Source organism: Heterocephalus glaber, unplaced genomic scaffold (genome assembly GCF_053883595.1).
Source record: "Heterocephalus glaber isolate CG9 unplaced genomic scaffold, H.glaber_assembly_v1.0 deba00001781, whole genome shotgun sequence".
Lineage (NCBI taxonomy): Eukaryota > Metazoa > Chordata > Mammalia > Rodentia > Bathyergidae > Heterocephalus > Heterocephalus glaber.
Window position 1 is genome coordinate 9152499 of NW_028258467.1, and position 22825 is coordinate 9175323.

The following is a 22825-nucleotide window of genomic DNA, read 5'->3' on the forward strand; positions in this document are numbered from 1 at the left end:
AGGGAAGCAGAAGAGTTATCAAGTGCTCGCTGCCCGACCCCTAGCCAGCACCCTCCCTCCTTCCATGGAGCACATATCCTCTATTGCCAGCCCCAGCAAGCGCCTCGTACCAAAACTCTCCTTTCATTTTTGCCTCCCAGCCAGGGCCCCAGCACATGAGGAGAATCTGCAATGGGAGAACCCTGACTGCCAGAGTACAGCATGGCAAGGTGATGCCTTCCCCCAGGAGCACTTCCTAGACCCAACAGCATACCCACAACGGCTTCTCTGCTGGGACCTGTGATGCCCTGCTGGCTTGTCACCATTGCATCCCTGGCAGCTAGCTGAGGACTTGGTTCAGGAAGAGCTCTCAGGAGACACTCGTGCTGTTGAATGTGACAGAAGAGCTTGGGGAGGTGGACGGGGCAGAGAACAACGGGCCAGTTGTACAGAAAAGAAGACTGAGGCCCAAGGGAGACAAAGACTGCCCCAAAGCCACCCCATCCAGCTGGAGTCCAGAAACTGGAAACCTCCTGCCCTGGTTGCTCATGGAGACTCAATGAGGCTGGGGCAGTGGTGACCAGCAGACAGATGGACAAGCACCTTCCCCTTCGTTCCACCCACCCGGACCTGCTTGGCCGTCTCCATGGTGGCCCCTGGGCTACTTCTCCAGGTCTCAGACGGGTGGGGTGCCAAGCTGGCGCTGGGCACGGGCTGGGCCTGGCCCTAGGTGTGCAGTGGTGTGGACCCCCCTGCTGTTCCCCCAACGCGGTTGCCTCCCGGGCCCCGGGGGAGCTGAGCTGTTCAGATAGACTTTTTCTCAATGTTTTATTTAGAGTGCGCTCCTTGTCCTTATCAGGAAAAAGTGTTCTATGAACCGGATGCTGGGTCACGCCAGCCACAGCCCGGTACAGTTCGTGTTGCCTTCATCTTCTGACTGCATCCTTTTCTCTTGGGCTCAATTTACTCTCTGATGGCCCCAGGGGCAGCAGGCTCTGCCAAGGGGGTGAACCCCAAGTGTGTGGCCGGCTGCCCCCTCCGATGCTGGGTGCATGCGCTCTGTGACATCCCCACAAAGGCGTTTCTCAGAATGTGTTCCTGGCGTCAGGCGGCGCCGACTGTCCTTCTGGGATCCCTGTGTCTCCTGCCCCATGCGTGTCCCATCTCTCCTCTCTCCCCGCCAGCCTACCCCTTCCTCCATCTGCTCCGGAGGGAACCTCACTGGTAAATATTTGAAAAGGTGCAGGCTGTTGTGGGAGGAAGGCAGGGATTAGGAGTCTGCTCCAGTGCTCGCTGAGGCCTGACACCAGAGTCCAGCTGTTGGGTGTCCTGGCTGCAAAGATGCCAAGTGGAAATTCACTGAGAGGAGAAGCCAAGGCCGCAGAGCACTCCCCGTCCCGCTGTAAATTAAACCCAGTCTGTTTGCTCTCAGGAGGGGGCTGGGGAGGGGCGCTGGGGCCCGGGACTGGGTCCCAGCCCACGTCTCTGGCCTGCAGCATGTCAAGGTCAGCCCTTTGTGCCCCTCGGGCTCCTGGCCAGCCAGGCAGGCAGCGGGCCAGCTCTGCAGGCTTCAGGGCACCCTGGGCTGTGCCAGGATCCTGTGTCTGCCCCGGCTTCCCCTCCAGGACAGGCACCAGAGTCAGCATCCGGACAAGGCCAGGTCCTCCCTCTGCCCCTGCCCATTGGCCCCAGGGAGACCCCTCCCCTGGCCTCCCTCAGAGGCCTGGTGAACACTGAGTGAGCAAGTCGGAGTGAAATCAGGAGCTCGAGTCACTGGTCTCTTCGGATCTGCTCAGCAGAGGACTGGACAGGATGCCACATCCATTGCATTGTTCACCCCAGTCCCCCGCCCCTGCATGTCTGCGTCACAGAACTTCTAACCAAGACACAGTGGCGATGTTCATTGTCTGTGTGTCACACACATATACACACACACACACACACACACACACACACACCAGGGTGTTGGCTTCTCAGGGCAGGTTCTCTGTCATTTTTGTTCACTGCTAAATCCCTCAGTGCTTCAAACAGTGTCTGCCACATCAGACCCAAATAACCTTCTGTTGATGCATGTGAATGAGTGAGTCAATGAATGAGTGAATGAATGAACAAATACATGAATGAAAGAACCCAGAGTGAGAAAGTGAATGAGCACGAGTGAGTGGATGAGTGGACTGATGAATTATGAATGAGTGAGTGAACAGATGATGGCAGGAACCATCGAATGAGTAAGAGTATGAAGAATGGATGGATATATAAGTGAGTGGATGGACAAAAAAACAAATGAATGGATGCACACGTCAGTATAAAAATAAGTGAGGAACCAAGTGAGAGGATAGGTGGATAGATGAAAGTATGGGTGGTCGGGTGGGTGAGTGGGTGGGCGAGTGGGTGGGTAGGTGGAGAGGTAGGTGAGTGGATGGATGGGTGCACGGATGAGCGGCTGGACAGGTGGATGGGTGAGTGGGTGGACAGGTGGGTGGATAAGAAGACGGGTGGATGTGGGTGTGGGTGTGCCTCCATGGGTGAGTGCACCGCAGACCCAGCTGCCGGCAACCTCTGCGGGCCCCTCTGGCTCTCAGCGTGAATCTCCCCGAAATGGAGCCGCAGAAAGGGACCTCGCACTTCCGCCCTTGGGTCTTGGCACAACCCTCCCGCCCCTCCCTCCTCCTGCTCTCCCTCAACTCCCCTGTCTCCTTCAATCACACCCCAGGGCCTCCGGTCTCGTCCTCCCCTGCAGCGTCCCTCCCAACCGCTCTTGTCTCCCCACCGTTTTATTTTCTTCCTCACACTGTCCACTACGGACTCCTTCCTGCATTTCACTGGTCTGCGTGTTTATCGTCTGTTTCCATGGAAGCGGGCCGGGGCACGGGTCTCTCCGCCCTCCCCTCAGGGCGCCCGGGTCTGACACGCAGCAGCCTCGGGTAAAGGCTCCCTCAGTGAGTGGCCGAGACCACTGCTGCTGTGGGGCCTCCAATCTCCGCCCACCAGAAGCCAGCTGACCTGTCTCTCACATAGCCAGGACTCCTGGTCGGAGAGAAAATCGCCCGGCTTGAGAAACGCGGCCCTTTAGGGCCGCAACCCAACGTCCTGGGCTGATTGGCAATCAAGTCCGGCCGCTGACGAAGTTCCGCCCTGTGACCAGCAGGTGGCAGCAAAGACCGCCCTTTCTTAGCATGGTCGGCCTCGCTCGGCGGAAACTCACCAGCCTGGCGCCCATGCTGTGTCGATCCCATTAAACAAAAAAAGCTGCAGACAATGGTGGCTGAGTGGTGCAGGCGGAGATGGGAGAGACACAACAGCCTTGGAGTCAGCCAGGCCTAAATTGTGCTCCAGGTTGCAGCCTTCTTTCTTTGTGCCTTCAAGCTGGTGCCTAGGCCTAACCTGTCTGTGCCTCAGTTTCTCTGTCTGTACCCTGTTCGGATTAGCTCCCTAGTCTCCATCACCGGCTGTCTATCCCACATGCCCCTCTCCCCCGTCCTGTGACAGCCCAGCGACCAAGGAGGGTTGGGTGCCAGAGTCCCTGATCCTGTGGCCGCCATCAAGTATTTGTTGAATGACCGTCTGACCTGCTCTGCTCGTAGAATAGTCAGGGGCAGAGCAGATGCGCAGTAGGTGTCGACTGTGGTGGTGACGTCATGTGAAGGCGGTAGTGACCTCACGGTGAGGACCATGGCGTCAGGACACTGGTGGCTGTCATCACTGACATCAGTGGTCCCAGACTTGCTGGCCCAGGGGAACCCCCAGGGAGCCCCCAACCTCAAGGCTCCGGGGCCCCAGAGTCCTCCGAGCCCGCCCACCTGCACTCGGGCCCGATGAAGCAGGAGGCAGCCGGGCTCAAATGGCCTGGTCCTGCCCACGGCGCAGGCTGAGCACGCGCGCCGCCGCCAGGAAGGCCGCCCCGGTGAGCAGCTCCGAGGCGAAGCTGATCCAGCCCAGGGCCAGGGACCAGCCGAAGCGGATGTCCACCTGGTCCAGGAGGGCCCTCTCCTCCAGCAGGCACAGCGCCTCGCGGAAGGCGGCGGCCGAGTAGGCGATGTAGACGCTGATGCCGGCCAGGGTCACCACGGCTGTGGGAGAGCAGATCGCAGAGAGAAACGGATAAAAGGGGAAAGAAAGATCGCCAGAAACGGAGGAGAGGAGAAGCGGATCCGGGAAGGGGGGAAAGGGAAAGGGGGGAAAGGGAGTGAAAATGACCAAGATACAGGCGTGATCAAGAATGCAGTGAGCGTCTAACACTTTCGTACAGTACCGATTCCTCTCCCATTCATCTCCTCAGAATACTCGCCCTTGCTTGAACACACCGATCCCATCGGCCTTGCCATGGTCCAACGGTCTGGACGCCCTGCCCTCCACAGCTGCGCCGTCGTGGCTGCCTCCATGTCCTGAATCAACTGAAAGCTTTTCTTTGTCATGGTCGTTTTGACTTTGGAGGCGAACCAGAAGCCGAGCGGTGCGGGGCCCAGCGAGTGAGGTGGACAGGGCACCGGGGAGTCTTCACAGGCCGCCCTTCCGTGGGAGGCCACTCGGGCCACGTCTAAAAACACGCGGGCAGGAGGACCCCAGAGCTGCTTCCGCAGGTGGCAAGAACCATGGGACAAGTGCGTTCAAAGCGAAGGGATATTCTGAGCGAGATGACTAGCAATGTGTTTTCCACAGTGATGCGTTTTAATTTAAACATTCACCGTATTTTTTGACCACACCGCCAATGACACGCGCAGGGAACAAGACTCCAAGCCAGCATCTCTCTTCCGTGTGACAAACATGGACCGATGAGAAATGCATGTGTCTAATCCTCCCGGCACCTTCGCTCCCCCGCTCCCCCGCCGCCTCCCCCGCCCCGCCCGGCCCCGCCCCAGGCTGTCCTCCCGGCCCCGCCTGCTGCCCCCTCCCTCTCCCGGAGCTTCGCCGCGGGCCAGGCCACAATTGCAGTTCGTGCCCGGTCGTCACGGAGACTCCGGACGCGAGCTCAGAACGCCTCCAAGCCTGCCCCTCACGCCCTCCCGTTAGAGAACGCTCCCTCCCCTTCTGTCCTTCCGGCAGGAGATGGAGCGGGTCGCCTGCATCTGACGTCAGGAAGAAGCCAGAAAGGCTGCCAGCCACAGACTCCGCTGCCGCTGCCCCCTTGCTCTAGCAGTGGCCAGTGTATCTTCTCTTTATCTCTCAGAGTGCTTTTTCTTCTTGAGCTCTTCTTTGTGCTTCTTTTTCTTCAGTTCCTGTCAGCGCTGGGTTCAAGGCTCCCCACTGCTCAGTGCGGGGAGAGAACTTCGCCATCGCAGAAAGTTGTCCCCAGCCATGCTGGCGTGGAGAATTAGCCGCCCTGTGTGCTATTAATGACAGCGGCGATAATCGCTGCGGGAACGGGGGGGGGGGGTGAGCGCTTCGCAGTATTCTCACCTCCTGCCAGCCCTGGACTCCAAGCACGGGTGGCAACAGTATTGCCTTTTTTTCTTTGTTTTCCTTGTAGTTCTGGGGATTGAACCCAGGGCCTTTGCAATGAGCTGCATCCCCAGCCCTTTTTAAACTTTTTATTTTGAGACAGGGTCTCACCAACTTCCCAAGTTGCCCAGGCTGGCTTTGATCTTGTGATCCTCCTGACTCAGCCTCCCAGGGTGCTGGGATTACAGGTGTGCACCACCATGGCCCACTCACTTCTCTCTCTCTCTTTCTCTCTCTCTCTCTCTCTCCCTCCCTCCCTTTTTTCTCTTCCTTTCTAGAACTGAGAACTGAACCCAGGGTCCTTGCACTGAGCTACATCCCCACCCCATTTTTTATTTTGCTCCCCAGGCTGGCCCCAAACTTTCAACCCTCCTGCCTCAGTTTCCCAAGTAGCTGGGATTACAGGCTTGCACCACCATGTCCAGGTGTCTTTTTGTTTTAATAATGAGGAACCATTTCAAACACACTGGGAACACAGCAGCCATTTTTCTAAAACCACTGGTTTGCCAAACAATTAACCCAGCCAATATCAGTCATGCCTGGCTTTTGTTTTGTTTTGTTTCTCTGCCTGTGTTGTACTTTTGATGAGTGCAAATTGTACATATTTACAGCGCAGCCATGATGCTGGGATACACGTGGTGCTGGCTCCATCAAGCTATTTCATGTATTGTCTCCAGCACTTGGCCTTGTTTGTGTTATTGTTTTCTTGTCTCTGTTTGTGGTGGAAAGAACACCTCAAAGCCACCCTGTTGGCAGTTTTCAAGTCTACAGTCCATTGGTGTCAGCTACAGTTACTGTAATGGACAACAGGGCCCTGGAATCTATTCCTCCTTCTCTTCTCGCTGCAGTTTTGTTTCTTTAAGCAGCATCTCCTGTCCCTGTCCCACTCCGCCTCTGGAAGCACGGTTTTATTCTGTCTCAGGGAGACCGGCTCGTTCAGACCCCACATCTGAGTGGCTGCCTCTGTGCCGGGCTGGGCCTGTCTCATAATCAGCCCATGAGGCTGCTGGACAGCGGGGAGCACCCGCCCCGAGCGGCTGGCTGCCCTGACTTCTGCCTGAGGTCAGAGCCCAGCTCTGCAGAGAAACACAGGGAGGCGTGGCAGCTGCCCCCTTTCCACTTCCTCCCTGGAAACTGCTCACCTCTCTCGACTGATATTATGGTGGGGAAACTGAGTACCCTCCCCTGCTGAGGTTTTAGAGGCAGCACCCAGCCCCTCCAGCAGCCTGCACCGCCCCCCCCCCCGCAGGGTGGACACCTACCTCCAAACAGGAAGAGCGTCCCCGTGAGCAGAAGGAGGAGGTAGGCACGGAGGAGGAAGCTCAGGAACCCCGTCATGCTCCCAAAAACCATCAGGATCAGGCTGAGCGGAAGCAGGATCACAAACGTCCCGTGCATGGCTTGGAAGAGATACAGAGAACACCAGCATTTGATCAACAAACATCTACTGAGCACCCTTCACGGACCAGCCCCTGAACGATAGAGGGAGTTGTTCCTCCTGTCACCATGCTACTTCTAAGGGTGGCAGTGGCAGCACTGGCCAGGGCTTGTCATGTGCAAGGCCTGAGTGCCTGATCCGCACCGAGCCTTGAGGTAAGTGCTGTTGTCAGTGATTAATTTATAAACCAAGAATAAACCCTGCGGGCTGGCATTCTGGTGAGCAGACAAGTCAAGGACAACACTGGGAGTCGGTAACAAATACCAGGGGCTTGGGAATGAAGCTGAAGGGAGACAGAGCCAGCAGCACCCCAGGGGGTAACATCTGAGCAGGGAGAGAGGAGTGAGGGAGGCAATGTCCATGCAGAACCGGGGCGAGAGGTGTGGGAGCTTGGAGCAGCACAGGAACCCAGGGGACCCCAAGGTGACTCAGCCACCTGGGCCAGCGAGTGGATGCTGTCACGCCGTGGGAAGGCTCCAAGCCTCTCCGACTGAGACAGCAGCCACCAGAGGAATCAGGCAGTTAACTTACTTTGAGACAGGGTCTCACTAAGTCACTAAGTTGCCCAACTGGACTCCAACTTGTGATCCTCCTGCCTCAGCCTCCTGGAAAGCTAGGGCCACAGGTGTGTGCTGCCACACCCCCTGTTACATTTTTAAAGGATTGTTCTCGTTGCCATATTGGGAGCAGACAGCAGAGGGGTGTAGCGGGCTGGTGATCCACGTCCACCTGGAACCTGTGAAGTGGCCCAGTTGGAAAGGATCTCGAGATGAGGGCATCGAGGATTAGAGGGTTCCTACGTCCCATGAGTGGCGTCCTCAGAAAAGAAGAGAAGACACGGAGGAGCAGGGAACTCGACACCAGGAGCAGAGGGGCGTCTGCATGCCAAGAACCCCCAGGGATTGCAGCAGCCACAAGGACAGCAACCAGGAGAGACACCCTGAGCAGCTCTCCCGGAGCCTCCAGGGCAACCCCAAGGACACCTGGACTCTGTGCTTCTGGCCTCCAGGAGTTCATGAGAGAACAGCACTGCTAAGCCATTACCTTGGTGGTGACTCAGCGAGGGACAGGCCAGAAGTGGGCCGGCGGTTGGGGGACCCTTGGACCAGGACGGGGACCGTGGCGGGGAGACGTGGTCACATCCTGGGTATGGGGTGAAGGTAAAACAGGGCTGAGGAAAGGGAAAGAGAACCGGGATGGGACTGAACTTGAGGCTGAGACACTGAGTGAAGAGTTTCCAGCTGCTGAGGGGGGAGATGAGGCAGGAGGAGGTCAGGATGGGAGGGGCAGCAGGACTTGAAGTTCCAGACGCCCATTAGACTCCAAGCAGAGGCATCAAAGAGACCACTGTAGATGGAGGCATGGAGCTCAGCGGGGTCTGGGACAGGGTGTAAACTTGGAGGTTGACAATCTTGGATTTTTTCGAAGACACAACACTGTGAGGCTTCCAGGGGAGAGAACAGAGGTGGAGAAAGGCCGAGACCAGGGTTGAGCCCTAGGGGGCTCCGACACAGACACACGGGGCGGGGATGAGGAGGAGCCAGGAGATCAGAGGGTCGGGGACACATCCCTCCCCAGCTACAGGCTCGGGCCCTGCCTGGACTCGCCACGGTAACCAGCCCAGGAGAGGAGTCTGAGCTGCAAGGATGCTTAACTCAGTTCCCTGGGCATATGACGGGTGACAAGTGACAGCCTAGGACAGGGACAGGTGGCAGTGGGTGGGTGATCAGGTGACTGGATGGGGGAGGCCAGACAAAGAGCATCCCACAAAGGCCTGTACCCCCTGCCCCCGATCACAGTGCCCCGTGAGACCCCCAGTGTCCAACAAAAGCAACAAAGCCAATGCCTCCATGATCTTAACAGTAACATGAATAAGACAGAGATAGGACTCAGCTTAGGAAGGCGGAGCCAGTGATTTTTCAACTTTGTGACAGTACAAAAATAATCAATACTCGTTCAGTAGAAACTATGCTTTCAATTTTGAACTTTGATCTTGTCCTGGACTGACACCATTCTGCCCGATCCTCTCTGGGCATGGAGCCGTAGCTTCCCCTGCCCTGTGACCATGCAGGAAGCAACTTCGCCCTTCAGGGGGTGGTGTAGCTGGGCGAAGGTGTTCAGCAGTTTCGGTGTGTTGAGTGCATTCTTGATGTATGATATTTTCAACTTACAATGGCTTTCTCAGGACAGATTCTCACCGTTAGTTGTGAAACATCCATAACTCATGTATAAACAAAATGGTAAAAACAATAGTCTTGAGAATAAAAATAGTGACAGAGGTTTCCTGGGTGCCAGTCCCTGTCTTAAACATTTCCCAGGCAGTAATTCATTTCAGCCTCAGAGCAATCTTCTGTGGTAAGAGCTACTCATGCTCCATGGTGTAGATGTGGAAACTGAGGCACAATAACTTAAGACGCCCCAAGTCCCAGGGCCAGACGACAACAGCGCCAGAGTTTGACCCCAGGCTGTTGAGTAGAGGTCCCTTGGGTGAAGAAGGTGAAACCCTACAGGGTGTCCATGGCCACACAACCCCAAATCAATCAGCTCTCCGCTGCTGTGCTCCGTGCTGCAGCTGGAGATCCTAACTTGTTCCCACAGGAATACAGACCGGATGTGAAGGACTCTCAGGAGTCATCACCATGGAAACACGCTCTTCCTCCTCAGTGCTCCTAATGCCCTGACTTCCGGGTGTTCTGCCTAGGGGAGTTTGTGGTGCACCCTTGGGCAGCTTCCGGGTGGGGACTGACGGAACAATTGGAGCCGTGGAACTTTCACCCTGACCTCTGGGGAGCAGAGAGAGGCAGCGGCACGCAGAGCGAGGATTTATCCACCCGCGTACACAGTGCAACCTCCAGGCAGCCGAGACGGCGGGATCTGAGAGTCTGTGCCAGGAGAAGCCCGGAAGTCCGCACACCCGCCCGCTCCCCTCGCACCCTGAGGCAGGGTTTGCTGAATTGCCCAGGCTGAACCTGAGATCTCCCGCCCGCCTCCGCAGTAGCGGAGATTAGAGGCGCACCCTGCCAAGCTTCTGGGCTCCACAGACCAAGGACTTTGGCACCGAGACCGGAGGAGGTCGCAGTCATCCTCGGGGCGTGACGAGCAAGGGGTCTGTGTAAACCAAACCAAAGGGAGAGATGCCCAGCACTAGGTGGCTGAGCCAAGAGGACCAGTGAACTGAGTCCCACATGGAAATCACTGTTTACCCGGCCTCATCTCTAAGAGGATCTGTGGCAGTTTCCAGAGGCCAAATAGTCAAAGATAAATACACCTTCTGGAATGGGAACGCAGAAAATAATGAATTGCAGGAAACTCCAGACAAGGGAAGAGGGCTGGGAAAGGAGGAAGAGAGACAGAGGAAGCCGAAGGTCTGGGGTCTACACACCTACCACCAGCCTGGCTCTGAGCTTCCTGGCAGGCAAAGCAGAAAGGGAAACAGTTGCAAAGCTCTTTTCCACCATTTATTTACCTAAAATGTGTTGGTTGATTACCATGAGCTGGGTGCAGAGCCTTTTTAAACCCTTTTGGCAGCAAGATAGGTATGAAAATGAATCCTCTCACCCTTCAGGCAAACTAAGTGCCATTCATCTGCTAGGTATTCCCTCACTCCCATCCACACCTGCACATGTTCCCTCAGCTGCCCACAGGTGGCCCCTCCTGCTGTGTATTACTTGTGTTCGTCTCACAATCAGATCATAAGCTCATTTACCATTGTTCCCTGAGTTTCCAGCAGAGGTCTCGGGACACGAGGGTTCAGATGCCACGTGTGACCCACTGAATGAATGGATGAATAAACTTTGAGGCACCACCATAAGGCAAAGCAATATGGCATTTTTCAGGAAGTGAAAAAAACGGAAGCTGGAGAGAAGACTTCACGGAAGTTAAAAATCCAGACTTTCAAGCCAGGTGATGGAAAGCATCTGACTGGGGTCTGACTTGGGGCTTTGAGGAAGTCACTGCCTTCCCCAGACCCCCATGTGCAATAGGGGCAGGAGCGTGGGGCTCAAAGCAGAACACCTGTGAGGTCACAGGGCCACCTGCAGCCACGTGGCAAGGTGTGCAGAACTGTGTCGCTTTGCTCTGGTTTGATGAGATTTTGAGTGTCCCCCAGGATTTCAGTGTAATCCCCATCAGAGGTGTTAGGAGGACTGAAATGGAATCTGACTGCAGTACCTAGAGGTGGCACGTTTTGGGGAGGCTGGGACTAGATAAGGTCATCAGGGTGGGGCCCCCATGATTTAATCCTGGTGGCTTTGTAAGGAGAGGGAGAAGGCAGGTGTGGGGCACAGCTGTGATCCCAGCACTCTGGGAGGCTGAGGCAGTAGGATCACAAGTTTGGGCCCAGACTGGGCAACTTAGCAAGACCCATCTCAAAATAACAAATAAACCATACTACAAAGCTACTGTGATAAAAAGAGCATGGTACTGGCAAAGAAACAGACCTGAGGATCAATGGATTAGATTAGAAGATGCAGAAACAACTCCAGACACACTCAGCCACCTCATCTTTGACAAAGGAGCCAAACAGCCTCACTGGAGGAAAGATAGCCTCTTCAATAAATGGTGCTGGAAAAACTGGGTTTTGATTTGCCAAAGATTAAAAGTAGACCCAAATCTCTCACCATGCACTAAATTAAAATTGAAGTGGATCAAAGATCTAAATATTAAAACAGAAACATTAAACCAGCTGGAACAAAGGTTAGGTAGAACTCTTGAAGCCACTGGTGTAGGAAAAGACTTTATGAACAAAACCTCAGTCACACAGGAAGTAGCACAAAGAATCAACAACTGGGATCTCATCTTATTAAAAAGCTTCTGCACAGCTAGAGAAACCACCAACAGAGCTAAGAGACAACCTACAATGTGGGAAAAATATTTTACTAGCTGTTCCTCAGGCAAAGGGCTACTGTTTAGAATATATAAAGAACTTGCAAAAATCACACCTCCCAAATTTAAAAACCCAACTGAAAAATGGGAATAAAATGAACAGACATTTCTCAGACAAAGAAGTAGAAACAGCAAATAAACATATGAAAAAATGTTCAACATCATTCAAGAGATGCAAATGAAAACAACACTGAGATTCCACCTCACTCCAGAAAAAGCGAGGGCAACAATCATTCGGCCTCTGACCTCCACTGTGACCACATCAGCTTGTCTCCCTCACCCCAAATGCCTCCAGACTTGGCAAGCCCCCGAAATGGGACTGAAATCCCCCCCCCGGGGTACTAGAGGTCTGTCTTCCTCCTCCTTCCTTTCTCTTTAAAGAGAAACCTCAGGGAGGCGGACAAGAGTTGGCGTGGGAACCTGGCCCTCTATGTTCTGTACCCCGCGTGGCATCAGCCCCACACGATGGCTAAGACACGAGCTCTCTCCTGTAGAAATTAATGAGGTTTCCTGGAGGCGGCTGGCCCTGGTGGCCCGGGTGAGTCCCCAACCAGAGTGATCCCACTTGACACTGATGTTCACTTAAACATCGGGGTGAGAACAGGCTCCGTGAGAGAGTCGCAAAATCTCAGGCGGAAATTTGGTTTAGCTGCGCATGCGCACACGTGTGTCTGTGTGTGCGTCTGCCTGTTGTTACTTTTTTCTTTTTCAGGACTGTGACGTTAAAACATGAGCACTGATCCCGATTCAGTTCTAACTGGAAATGTATGCATCTCCAACCCTAGCTCTGAATGTGCTTGGGGAAGAGGCTTCCTGTTGGGGTGTGAATGTGATACAGGAATAAATTTGGGAGGCTGGGATATTCCAGACGGTGGGTATGGCATGATGGAGTTGGAAGAAGGGTCAGCAGTCGAACAGGCCACTTGATATACTGAGTCCAAGACAGTGACGTCCAAGCTGTGTGACTGGACAAACTGGATCACTCTGACCCTCATCGGTAACAAGAATGAGACCCCTGCCCACAGAGCCCAAGGACTTACTGGGTTTGGCATTTGCTTGCTGTGTGCCCAGCTCCATGCTGAGCACTAGTATGGAATGCCGAAGCACACCGCAGATACCGCCTCCTTTGTGTGTGTATGGGCAGAGCACCCACAGGACTTAACGTCCAAGCCGCAGCCCTGCTGAGAGTCGAGCAGTCACCTATAGTCATTGCGTCACCTGCCGTGACCACACGTACAGTCCAGGGCCAGTCAGGGTGAACCAGACAGCTGTCATCCATGGGTTGTGTCTGCAGCTATTTAGCCCATCCCTGCTGCCTGCGCCTCCCGGGGGTCCAGTTCGGCTCCGGGGCCTGACAGCTGAGCAGCCCACGGCAAGTTAGTATGTACCTGTGCAGCCTCAGTTTCCCCACCTGTTAAAGGGAAATGCTAAGCATGGCCACTCCCTAGGATTGTGTGCTGAGGAGGAAATACACTGAAACAGCCAGCCTCTCGGAACGGTGCTGTCACATCCCAGCCCCTATGAGTGTTAATGTCATTGTATTACGCTTACCAGCTCGGTACTGAGCTATTGAGGGGCATAACAACGTGCACGAAAGTGTATGAAGCTTTTAGTGACCTGGGAACTCTGTCACAACCAAATGTGTATCTGAGACCTGATTTTCACTCAGCAACAAGCCTCCAATGAGCCTCCAGGAAGGTGAAAAAGGAAGAAAGACCCCCCAGCATCTGGGAAGCAGCCTGGCACCCACAGCCAGCCTGGAGTTCTGGATACGATCAAAGGTTCTGGGAGATGAAACACAGGGAGACAGATTACTTTTGGGGCTGTTCAGAGACAGTCACCCACAAAACACCAGACACTGCCTCTCGCTGCCAACAGGACCTCCTGCATCAAGCACAGCTGCAGCCTTGCTGTGCCTGCCTCCCTCTAGAGAAGATCCACCAAGATACCAAATCATAGATGGACTTGTTCCCACTTCCTGTCCCTGCCCAGCCCTGATCGAACCCCTGCACCTCAGAGCCCAACATCACCAAATCATCCCCCGAGTTCCAGCAGTCCCTTCTGCACGCCACCAAGATGCCCACAGTCCCTGCAGTGTGTGCCCTTCCGCACTGCAAGGGACAGTGAGCCCCACATGCTCAGCAACGGGGCGGCCCCAGTGGTCTGAGGCTGGAGGGCATGACAGCGGCCAAAGGGTGTGATGCTGGGGGGAGCGGGGGAGGAAAGGCCAGCCTGGCCCAGAAAACGTCTTCTTCAGTGATGGGCTTGTGTACACCATGGAAAACCCAGGAATTTTCACTCCGAGCCTAGAATATAGTGCACACTCTGTGCACAAAGGATGGCCAAATTAGTAAATGAGGGAAGGGAGGCAGGGAGGGAGGGAGGGATGGGGGAGGGGGACCAGAGGGAAGGGGAGGAAATAGCATGACTGAGCACTGAATGTGTACAGCATTTGAGACAGGTATTCTAGGACAGTGTTGACTCAAATGTGAATCCTGCCTCCTTGGATCTTATAATGCAGACAAGAAGCTCATCTGAAGATTAAATGTGTTGAGGTTCAACAGCTTGTGAAGTCAGAGGGGCCAGGCCGAGTCAAAAGGCCCACGGCCCTCCATGTAATGCAGTGAGTGCTGCAGGGGAAAGAGCTGGGTGTTCAGAGGCCAGTCTGATTCGGCTCTCACCAGCAGTGTGACTCCAGGCCAGCTGCCTGTCTGAGCCTCAGTTTTCTCATCTAGGAAATGGGATGGACCACACTCATCTTGGCATAGGGACTCCCAATGCCCTGGGCTCGGTCTGGACCCTCAACATGAGCCCTACCCTTTCCCTTGGCTCAAAGAATCTCATGACATCCTTCCTCCCCACGGGACCACAGAGTGGGGTCCCCAGAAATGCCCCCCTTCCATGGGCTGAGGAGGAGACGTCAGGACAAGTTCAGCACTGGACTCCAAAGCAGGGTTTCTGGTTCTGGATCCCAGCCTCAGTCCGCTATTTCCTGTTGTCAGTCTTGCAAGGCAAGAATCCCAGATCCAAGACCAGCCAAGCACGCTTACTCCCCATGTGACCTTGGGCAAGCCCCCTCGCCTCTCCGAGCCCTGTTCCTCATCTGTAGAAAAGGGGACACGAAGATGTCCCTGCAGAGTCACCATCCAGACCGGCTAGGTTTCCAAAAGCACCTGACACGACCCACAACACATGCATTCATTCAGGAACAAATGCCCGTGGGTTCCCCATAAGACCAAGCTCATCTCAGAGCGTGGGGCCACCACCATGACCAAGGCTGTCACCCTCCTGCAGCTCACAGCCTGGCGCAGGAGACAGACCAGCCAGGGAGCAGGGGACACGGGTGATTACCGCAGACTGGGATGGACCACAAAGGGAGCCCGCCTGGAATGCAGGAAAGCAGGTGGCTGTGAGTGTGGCTTCATCTCCGGACAAGGAGACTGAATTAGTTTCTTGTGGCTACCATAACAAATCGCCACAAACTGGATGGCTCAAAGGCAACCGGAATTTATTCTCTCCGAGTTCCACAGTCACAGTGCCAGCAGGTCCGTGCTCCTGTCGAAGGCTCGTGGGGAGAACCCTTCCGTGTCTATCTTCCCTTCTCCTCATTGCTGTTCCTCCCCTTCAAAGGACACTCACTGCTCATAGGTGTTAGGCCCCATCCAGTTAACCCCAGACTCTCAACTCGAGAGCCTTGAGTCAGGCACATCTTCAAAGACACTTTCCCAACAAGGTCATTCACAGACTCGGGCTGAGGACATGGGCGTATCATCCCGGAGGGGACACAGTTCAGCACACTGCCATATCTTGGACAGCGTCAGGAGGAACCACCACACACGGTGTGAGCAGTGGTTCAGTAGATGAGATCAATGATTACGATGCAGAGAAATAATGATGCAGACATGCTACCGGGTGGGCTTTTCATCAAGAGTAAACACGCATGCCCAGGTGAGGAAGAGCACTTTGATTCAAAAATGCTTTGCTGCTCGTAAGGGGAAAGGCAAATACACAAAGAAGGGCAACAATGTTCTCCCCAAGGAAGACCACACCTGTCACTCTCCATGGTCACACTATTGAAAGAGCCGCAGGGTGGGAGGACTGAGCTCCTAGGCTCTTCTGAGGTCAGGACGCCCCAGGGTGCCATTTACCGAAGGGCAGAAGTGTCACCATCTTTATTTTCCAACCTCATCCGCATGACTTTTAGATTCAGGATGTCCTCAGACAGAGGTCCTACGATCCCAGGTAAGGATGCAGCTTTTTACATTTTTTGTACATTTTTTAGTCCTTGAGTCCATCCTTGGAGGCAGGGGCTCCAGCCTGATTGCTTCACAGTCTTCAGGATGCGTTGTTGTGACTCGAAAAGAGCTGAAGTTAGCCACCAAGAGCTGCATTCAAAAATTAGGTACTAAACCTCTTCCAACACTGTTTTTTTTTTTCTTTTCTTTTTACTTTTCTAGGTCCTTTGTACTCCTACATAACTTTTAAATTTCAATATCCAATTCTGCATTTATAGCAAGTATACATAGACCTGAATTTTTATACATACCTTGTGTTTTCTAATCCTGCTAAGTTCAAGTACAAGTTCTAGGGGCTCCTAGAGATTTCTTAGTATTTTCTCTGTAGATGATCATTTCATCTACATATAAAGATTTTGCTTCTACATTGCCAAGCCTATCCTAACTGGGTCATTTTATTGCCAGACTATTTTGGTTTGGGCATATGTTTCAAAGTTTAATGGACAGATGAAGAGTAGGCATATCTGTCCTTATTCCCCACCTTAGGGAGAAAGCATTGTTATCTTCTCCATTCATATAAGGCGTTCTCGCTGGAAGTATGGAGTACATGTCTTTAATCTGTTGAGAAGGTTCTGTTCTACTTCTAGTCTCCTGATAGCTTTTACCATGAACAGCTGTAGAATTTAGTCTAATACTTTTTCTCCAACTAGTGACAGGATATATGGCTTTTTCCTTTCCTCTGTTAAAATGATGACCTTTGGGGGTTGATCTTCCAACGCTGAACCAACACTGCCATCCCTATAATAAAACCACTTTCTACATCCTGCCAGATCTGACTTCTAAGAGTTTGTTTTGTAAAACAAATTTCTACCTATGTTCATACTTTTTTCTTCTATTATCTTTACCCAGTTTTAGGATTAGCACAATGTTGATTTCCTAAAATGAGGGGAGAAGTGTTCCTTTTTTATTCTGCTTTAAATGTTTGATATAATTTATCAGTTAAAATGTATACGAGCCTGTTGTTGTCATATAGGTAGGTTTTCAAGCTAGGGATATACTTTCTTTAATAGGTGCTATTCAAATTTTATATTTCCTCCAGAGTCAGTTTCATTAATTTGTCTTCCAAGGTACTTCTTAGAAGTTGTCAAATTTATTTTAAAACAGATTTTTGAAATATGCTTTCTATATCCTTTTAAATTCTGTAAAATCTGTGGTAATGTCTCCTAGATCTTGATATTATAATTTTAAAAATGTATAATTGATACTGTGTAATAGGAAGTAAAGGTCTAAAGGAGCAGGGGAAGTGGGAGGGGTAGGGGAAGGGAAAGAAAAAAATATGTGAAAAGGAAAAAAAATTAAACAAAGTCTTTGCAAATAGGGAAGGGTGGAGGGGGTGAAGGGAGGGCAGGGGAAGGGGAGAAAAATAAGAGCCAAGATACTCATGTAGTGGTACAAGATCCCAATGATGAATGTAACTGTATTTTATACCTAAAATGTACCAATAAACTTAGTGGGAAAAAAAAGAGCTGCATTCAATCCCCAGCTCAGCCTCCTGCAGAGCAAACATCATCTCTCCAAAGCCTTGGATTCCCCTCCCATCAGCTGGACTGCGGGCCTTGCACCGAGAGCACAAATAAGTGTTTCCTCCTCACCTTCCAGGGGCACCACCAGGCAGGAGTCTTTAATTCCCACTTCACAGATGGGTAAACTGAGGCTCGAGGTACTCATGCCAGTTTCCAGGCTGGAGTAGCTCAGAAATGTCAGCTGAACATGATGAGTCAGGGGCAGCAGACAAGGCGCTCAGCCCAGCCTGGGGCGTGAGGAGAAGCGACCTGAGGGCCAGAGCCCCAGCCCAGACCTATGGTCGAGGCTGAGAGGGGCCAGACTGTGCCAACACCCAGAAGCAGGGGACGGGAAGGAACCTGTGAGAGGTGGCAGGAGTCAGAGTCCTGCGAGCCACACAGAAGAGGGGTCCAACCACCCAGGCAGCGCTTTGGGGCTTGAGAACTGCTCCTTAGAGAAGGTGAAAAGTCAACCCACCCGACCACCTCCAGCCCTGCTCCGTCCTCTCCTCCCTGAAGGAGCCCTCGGCGGAGGGCTGGAGAAACATCTCCCAGGCTTTTCCCCATAAGTTTATGCATTTTCTATACATTCTCACATCTCTCCAGTTGCACGCCGCACTTCTGACCACGGTTTAACGTATCTGGAAACAGGGTCGTGTGGCGGTGTCCGTGGCACCTCACTGGCAATATGCATCTTAAGCTTCTGTTTTACGTCCATAGGAAACCTGTGATATTGGTGCTAATAGTTTGGATCTTAAGAGCCACCCAAAGGCAGGTGTTAGAGGCCTGGTCCCCAGCTTGGCACTATTGCAAAGCAGTGGAAACATGAGGCGAGGCTCTGTGGGAAGTCTGACATCACTGGGGATGTGTTCTCGAAGAAGACTGCGGGCCCTAGTGAGCGTCTTTCTTTCCTACATTGAGTTGCTTTTCTCTCATTGCTGAGACAAATCCCTGACATCCAAAGTTAAAATGAAAGGGGTATTTTTGGCTTACAATTTGTAGTGTTTTCAGTCCATAATCGGCTGGCTCCAAGGCAGAGTGGCACATGGCAGAGGGGCGTTGTAGCGGAGAAACTGTTCATGGCACCCAAAAGGTAGCAAAAGAGATCTTAACAGCCTTTTCTCTGCTCCTTTTATCTTACTCAGACTACTGGGATTAGGGCGGTGCCAAACCAATCACTCACAGGTAACGGTTTAGTAATCACACACCCTTAATCCTAGCATCACACATTCCAGGTTTAGCTACCTTCAGAAAAGACTGCATGAAGCTTTGAGAGGACATCTAGACACAAGCCACAACATACATCCTGCTGTCAGTGAATAATTTTGCCCCCCGACACAGTCCCCCCATGATATTCCACCACAGTCCCAATCATGGACTCGAATCTCCAACTCTCTCTCTCTCTCTCTCTCTCTCTCTCTCTCTCTCTCTCTCTCTCTCTCTCATTGGCTACATCTCCAGCCATTACAGGCATGTGCCACCACACCCACAACTTTCTGTCTTTATAAACTGCTCATCTCCAGTATGAATTACAGTTAATGGGAAACTGACTAACACAGTTTGGGAGCTATAACAAACTCCATCAAACTGCCCATTACACCGTAACTTGACCATAACTTGTTTGCTTTATTCCACAGTACATCTAGGTGTTCCATCCACATTAAGTATACTCTTCTTACAGGCTACATAATAGCCCTTAAAATAGATATACACATATATCTATTTCTCTATCCACTTCTCTATCCATGGGCACTGAAGCTGTGTCTTGTTTTTTACTGTCTCAAAAATGACATGCTAAACCTCTTCTAAGAAGCACCACATGGAAGATTCCAGAAGTAGATTACTTTGAACATAAATGTTTTATTTCAAAATGTGGCCTTGACTTCCTTTCAGTGGCTCCCTGGAATGCAGCCTGGCCCCTGGCCATCATGCCCTGAGAAGCCAAACCTCGAAGTCGCCTGCCCCTCCTTCTCCTTGCCCTCCCACCCACAGCACTGATATGCATAAAAGACTCGGGGACCTCCTGGGCCCAGCAGCCTCTTGTTATGTTCCCAGCCCCGTCTCTCCTTCTGTCCCTGACAGCTCCCCTCTCAATTTGCACCCGGCACTGCGGGAGGGCTGGCTTTAATTTTCCACACTGCTGCCACTGAGCAGCACCCAGAAAGACGGAAACCCAGTCTTGTGATGTTTCCAGCGCCACCTCCTCCGAGGCCAGGCAGGCCAGGCCTCTGTCTCTCTCCTTCCATGGCTCAGGGTCCAGCTCCTGCTGCCTGCATACTATGCTGGGACAAGCATTTTACCCCTCTGGGTCTACTGTCCTTGTCTGACCGGCCTGATTACCCTTGTGGGCTGTAGCCCAGGAAGGGACTAGAAATGAGGCAGGGCCAAGAAGCACTTTCTGCCTCCCCCTTCAGGAGCACCAGCCTTTCCTGCCTCTGGAGCAGCCACACACATACACACACACACACACACACACACACACACACACACACACACACACTGTCCTGCCTTCCAGCTTTGTTCCTGCTGTTCCTCTTAGTGATGCAGGTCTTGGCTTCCATGTCTGAAGGAGACAGAGAAGGGTAGCAAGACCCCAAAGCACCAGAAACAGGCAAGGAGCTCCTCCTCTGGGCTACCGTGGCCCCTGACCTGAACACATTAGACTAATATTATACTCAGTGGAGCACCATTCCAACCGGGTAGAAGCAAACTTCCAGGGTTCAAGTTCCAGATCTGCCGGCTACTGTGCAAACTTAATTAAGTACCTTGCCTCACGTCTCTGTGCCTCTGTTTCCTTACATGCAAAGTTGAGGATGATCATAATAGCACCTGCCTCAGGAACTGCTGTGAAGATTAAAGGAGCTGATACCTGCAAAGAGCTCGGTGCAATGTCGGTGCACAACTGTTTCCTCATCTTCTATGCCAGACAGCTGACCCAGGGCTGGGGGTGAAAATATGTGCCCAGTAAATAAGTGACTCTGACAGATCTGCAGTTATCAGCTCCATTTACAGACCAGAAGCTTGAGGCTCAGGAAGACATCAGTCAGAACAGAAGAAGGAGGCATTAAGTGAGCTTCTACTGTGTGCAGGGACCTCCTCTGGAAGCCTTGCGTGCATCATCTCATTTCACCCCAGAACAAGCCTATTTATGGGCACAGGTGACTCATAAGAACTCACACACAGCTGGTGAGCGGTAGATAGGGGTCCCCACTTCCTGTGCCTTATCTAAGATGGGCTGATTCCATCTTTGCCCCTTGTTACAAGTGGGCTAGTCCCTCGGCCTGGCAGATTGGCACTTTGAGCCCTTTGGCCATAATGATTGGCTGTGCATGGGTCATGTGGCTCAGTCTGGTCCAATGAACGGCCTGGCTGGAAGTGCAGAGGGGACCACTGAGAAACAGTCTCTTCCTATCAGGGCTGCTAAGGTGGACAGGACTCAGCTGAAACTAGAACTCTCATGGAAGAAAGCAAAGTCCCAGAGGAGGCAGAAAGCAACAGAGCTGGGCTCTATGAGTCCCAGCAGGAACATGGGCCAGTAATTCCTCTTCTTCCTTAAGACAGTATAATTTGAGTTTGTCATTTGTCATCAAAAGGTTCCCCGCTGACACCAATAGCCTGGTTGGCTCTTGAACATGGATCTTTAATCTACACCGTGCTAAGTCTGATGCCCTCTTTGCAAAAATCACTCTGGTCCCTAGCCAAGAAACAAAACTCATGATTCCCCAAAGCTGATCTGGGAGACCAAACAGCCAAGAAAGGGGGATTGGCTGAAAAGGAAACTGCACCATGGGAAACCTCTCTCTGTTGCCCGCTGAAATAGGTGAGCTCCGGTGCACCTCTACATGAATGGGATAACTCTATTCAACTTCACTCCACCACGCTGATGAACAGAACTGAGGAGATGCTGGGAGATAAGTCTGCCTCGCAGGCCTCGGTCTGCCAGGGAACGGCACCATTACTGGGTGCTGAAGTGATCTGTGTGCTTTCCTGGAGGAAAACAATCAAGGTTTCTGCCCATACACCCTCCCCAGGATCTGCCTAGGAGGCTGTCAGAGAACAGTGCTGCTTGTCAACTGGCTGCTCTTTCTGATCTCTGCAGCAGATCTTTAAAGGAATAAATGTCTTTACATAACAAAAGAGCTTGGAACAAACTCAAATTCATTTTGGGGGGGAAAAAGAGATTCTGAGAAAAAGGCTCTCTACTGGGGGTGATTTGTAATGAGCACACAACCCAAAGGGGCAGCTTGCCCTCTTTCTTGGATGGTACAATGGTAACAACAGCAGCTACCATTCATGGTCACATATGGAGGCCAAGCATTGGGCTAGTCTCTTCAAAGATGCCCTCGAGTTCTGTCCTCACTAGAACCTTAGAAGGAGGAACAGCAGTTATCCTCATTTTGCCCATAAGGGACCTAAAGCTCAGAGAGGTGTAGGAAATGTCCAAAGCCACACACTTAGTTGGCCATGAATCTGAGATTAGACCTATGTCTGAGACTGAACAGACCAGTACCTTCTGGGTATGACTTCTACCTGTTTCTCAAAATGCTGAAACAGGGAGGGTTGTTGCAGCAGCAAGTTTCAAAAGAAAGCAGGCCAGTGCCAACCACAGTTAGCCACTGAATTTAACCTTAAGGTGACTGAATGTCAGCACCCAGCCTGGCAAAGGCTGGGCACACCACAGATGTGAGTGCAGCTAGCAAGAGGCTGGAAGAAATGGTGCAGGAGAGAGATGGTGCTTATCCCACGCTTACACTATGTCCATTGCCACTGCTTCACACAACACAGAGCTCCTGCAGCAACCCAGGCATAATGTGAGGTCCTAGGTCAGGTTCATTTGTTTTTCATTCATATTCATTCCACTTCATGGAATCTTGATCTTACCCCTCCTGGTTTTGACATCTTATTTTGATCAATGTGGAAAATGAGGCTGAGTGCTTCAGAAATCTACTCCAGGACTGTGGAGGACCCCAGAAGGGTCTGAGCTGGGACTGGACCCTCATCTTCCTTACCCCAAACACAGGAATTCTTGACGATACTTGAAACAATGTCCCAAGAACACCCAAAGTCCCACCCTGTGCAGCTGGTGTTGAGGACAGAGTACATGACACCTTTTGCCCCCCTCAACTTCCCCCACATGTCCCAGGGGTGTCTCCAGCAGTGGGATGTACACGGTGGGGTGCTGGGCTGACTCAGATGAGCTTACAGGAACTAGTTTAAGATTCCAGGAATCTTGTGAGCTAGGTGCCATCATATGGGCAGCTAGAAATTGGCCACAGTAAAAGTATTTA

General features: G+C 52.3%; 1 protein-coding gene across 4 annotated transcripts in view; it reads right to left on the reverse strand.

The window, feature by feature from the left end:
- Nucleotides 1-793: 793 nt before the first annotated feature.
- Tmem114 (transmembrane protein 114) overlaps nucleotides 794-22825 on the reverse strand; it is a 72464-nt gene continuing 50432 nt past the window's right edge. For 3 of the 4 annotated variants that reach the window (XM_087202925.1, XM_087202927.1, XM_004864861.4), the window contains 2 exons: nucleotides 6681-6818; nucleotides 794-4049 (listed from right to left, as the gene is read on the reverse strand). In XM_087202925.1, coding sequence (XP_087059051.1) covers nucleotides 3817-4049; nucleotides 6681-6818 — 371 coding nt within the window. In that variant the 3' untranslated portion in view covers nucleotides 794-3816. Of the gene's footprint in view, nucleotides 4050-4834; nucleotides 5307-6680; nucleotides 6819-22825 lie in introns of those variants that run through there. The other variant, XM_013065627.3, reaches the window with a different exon arrangement.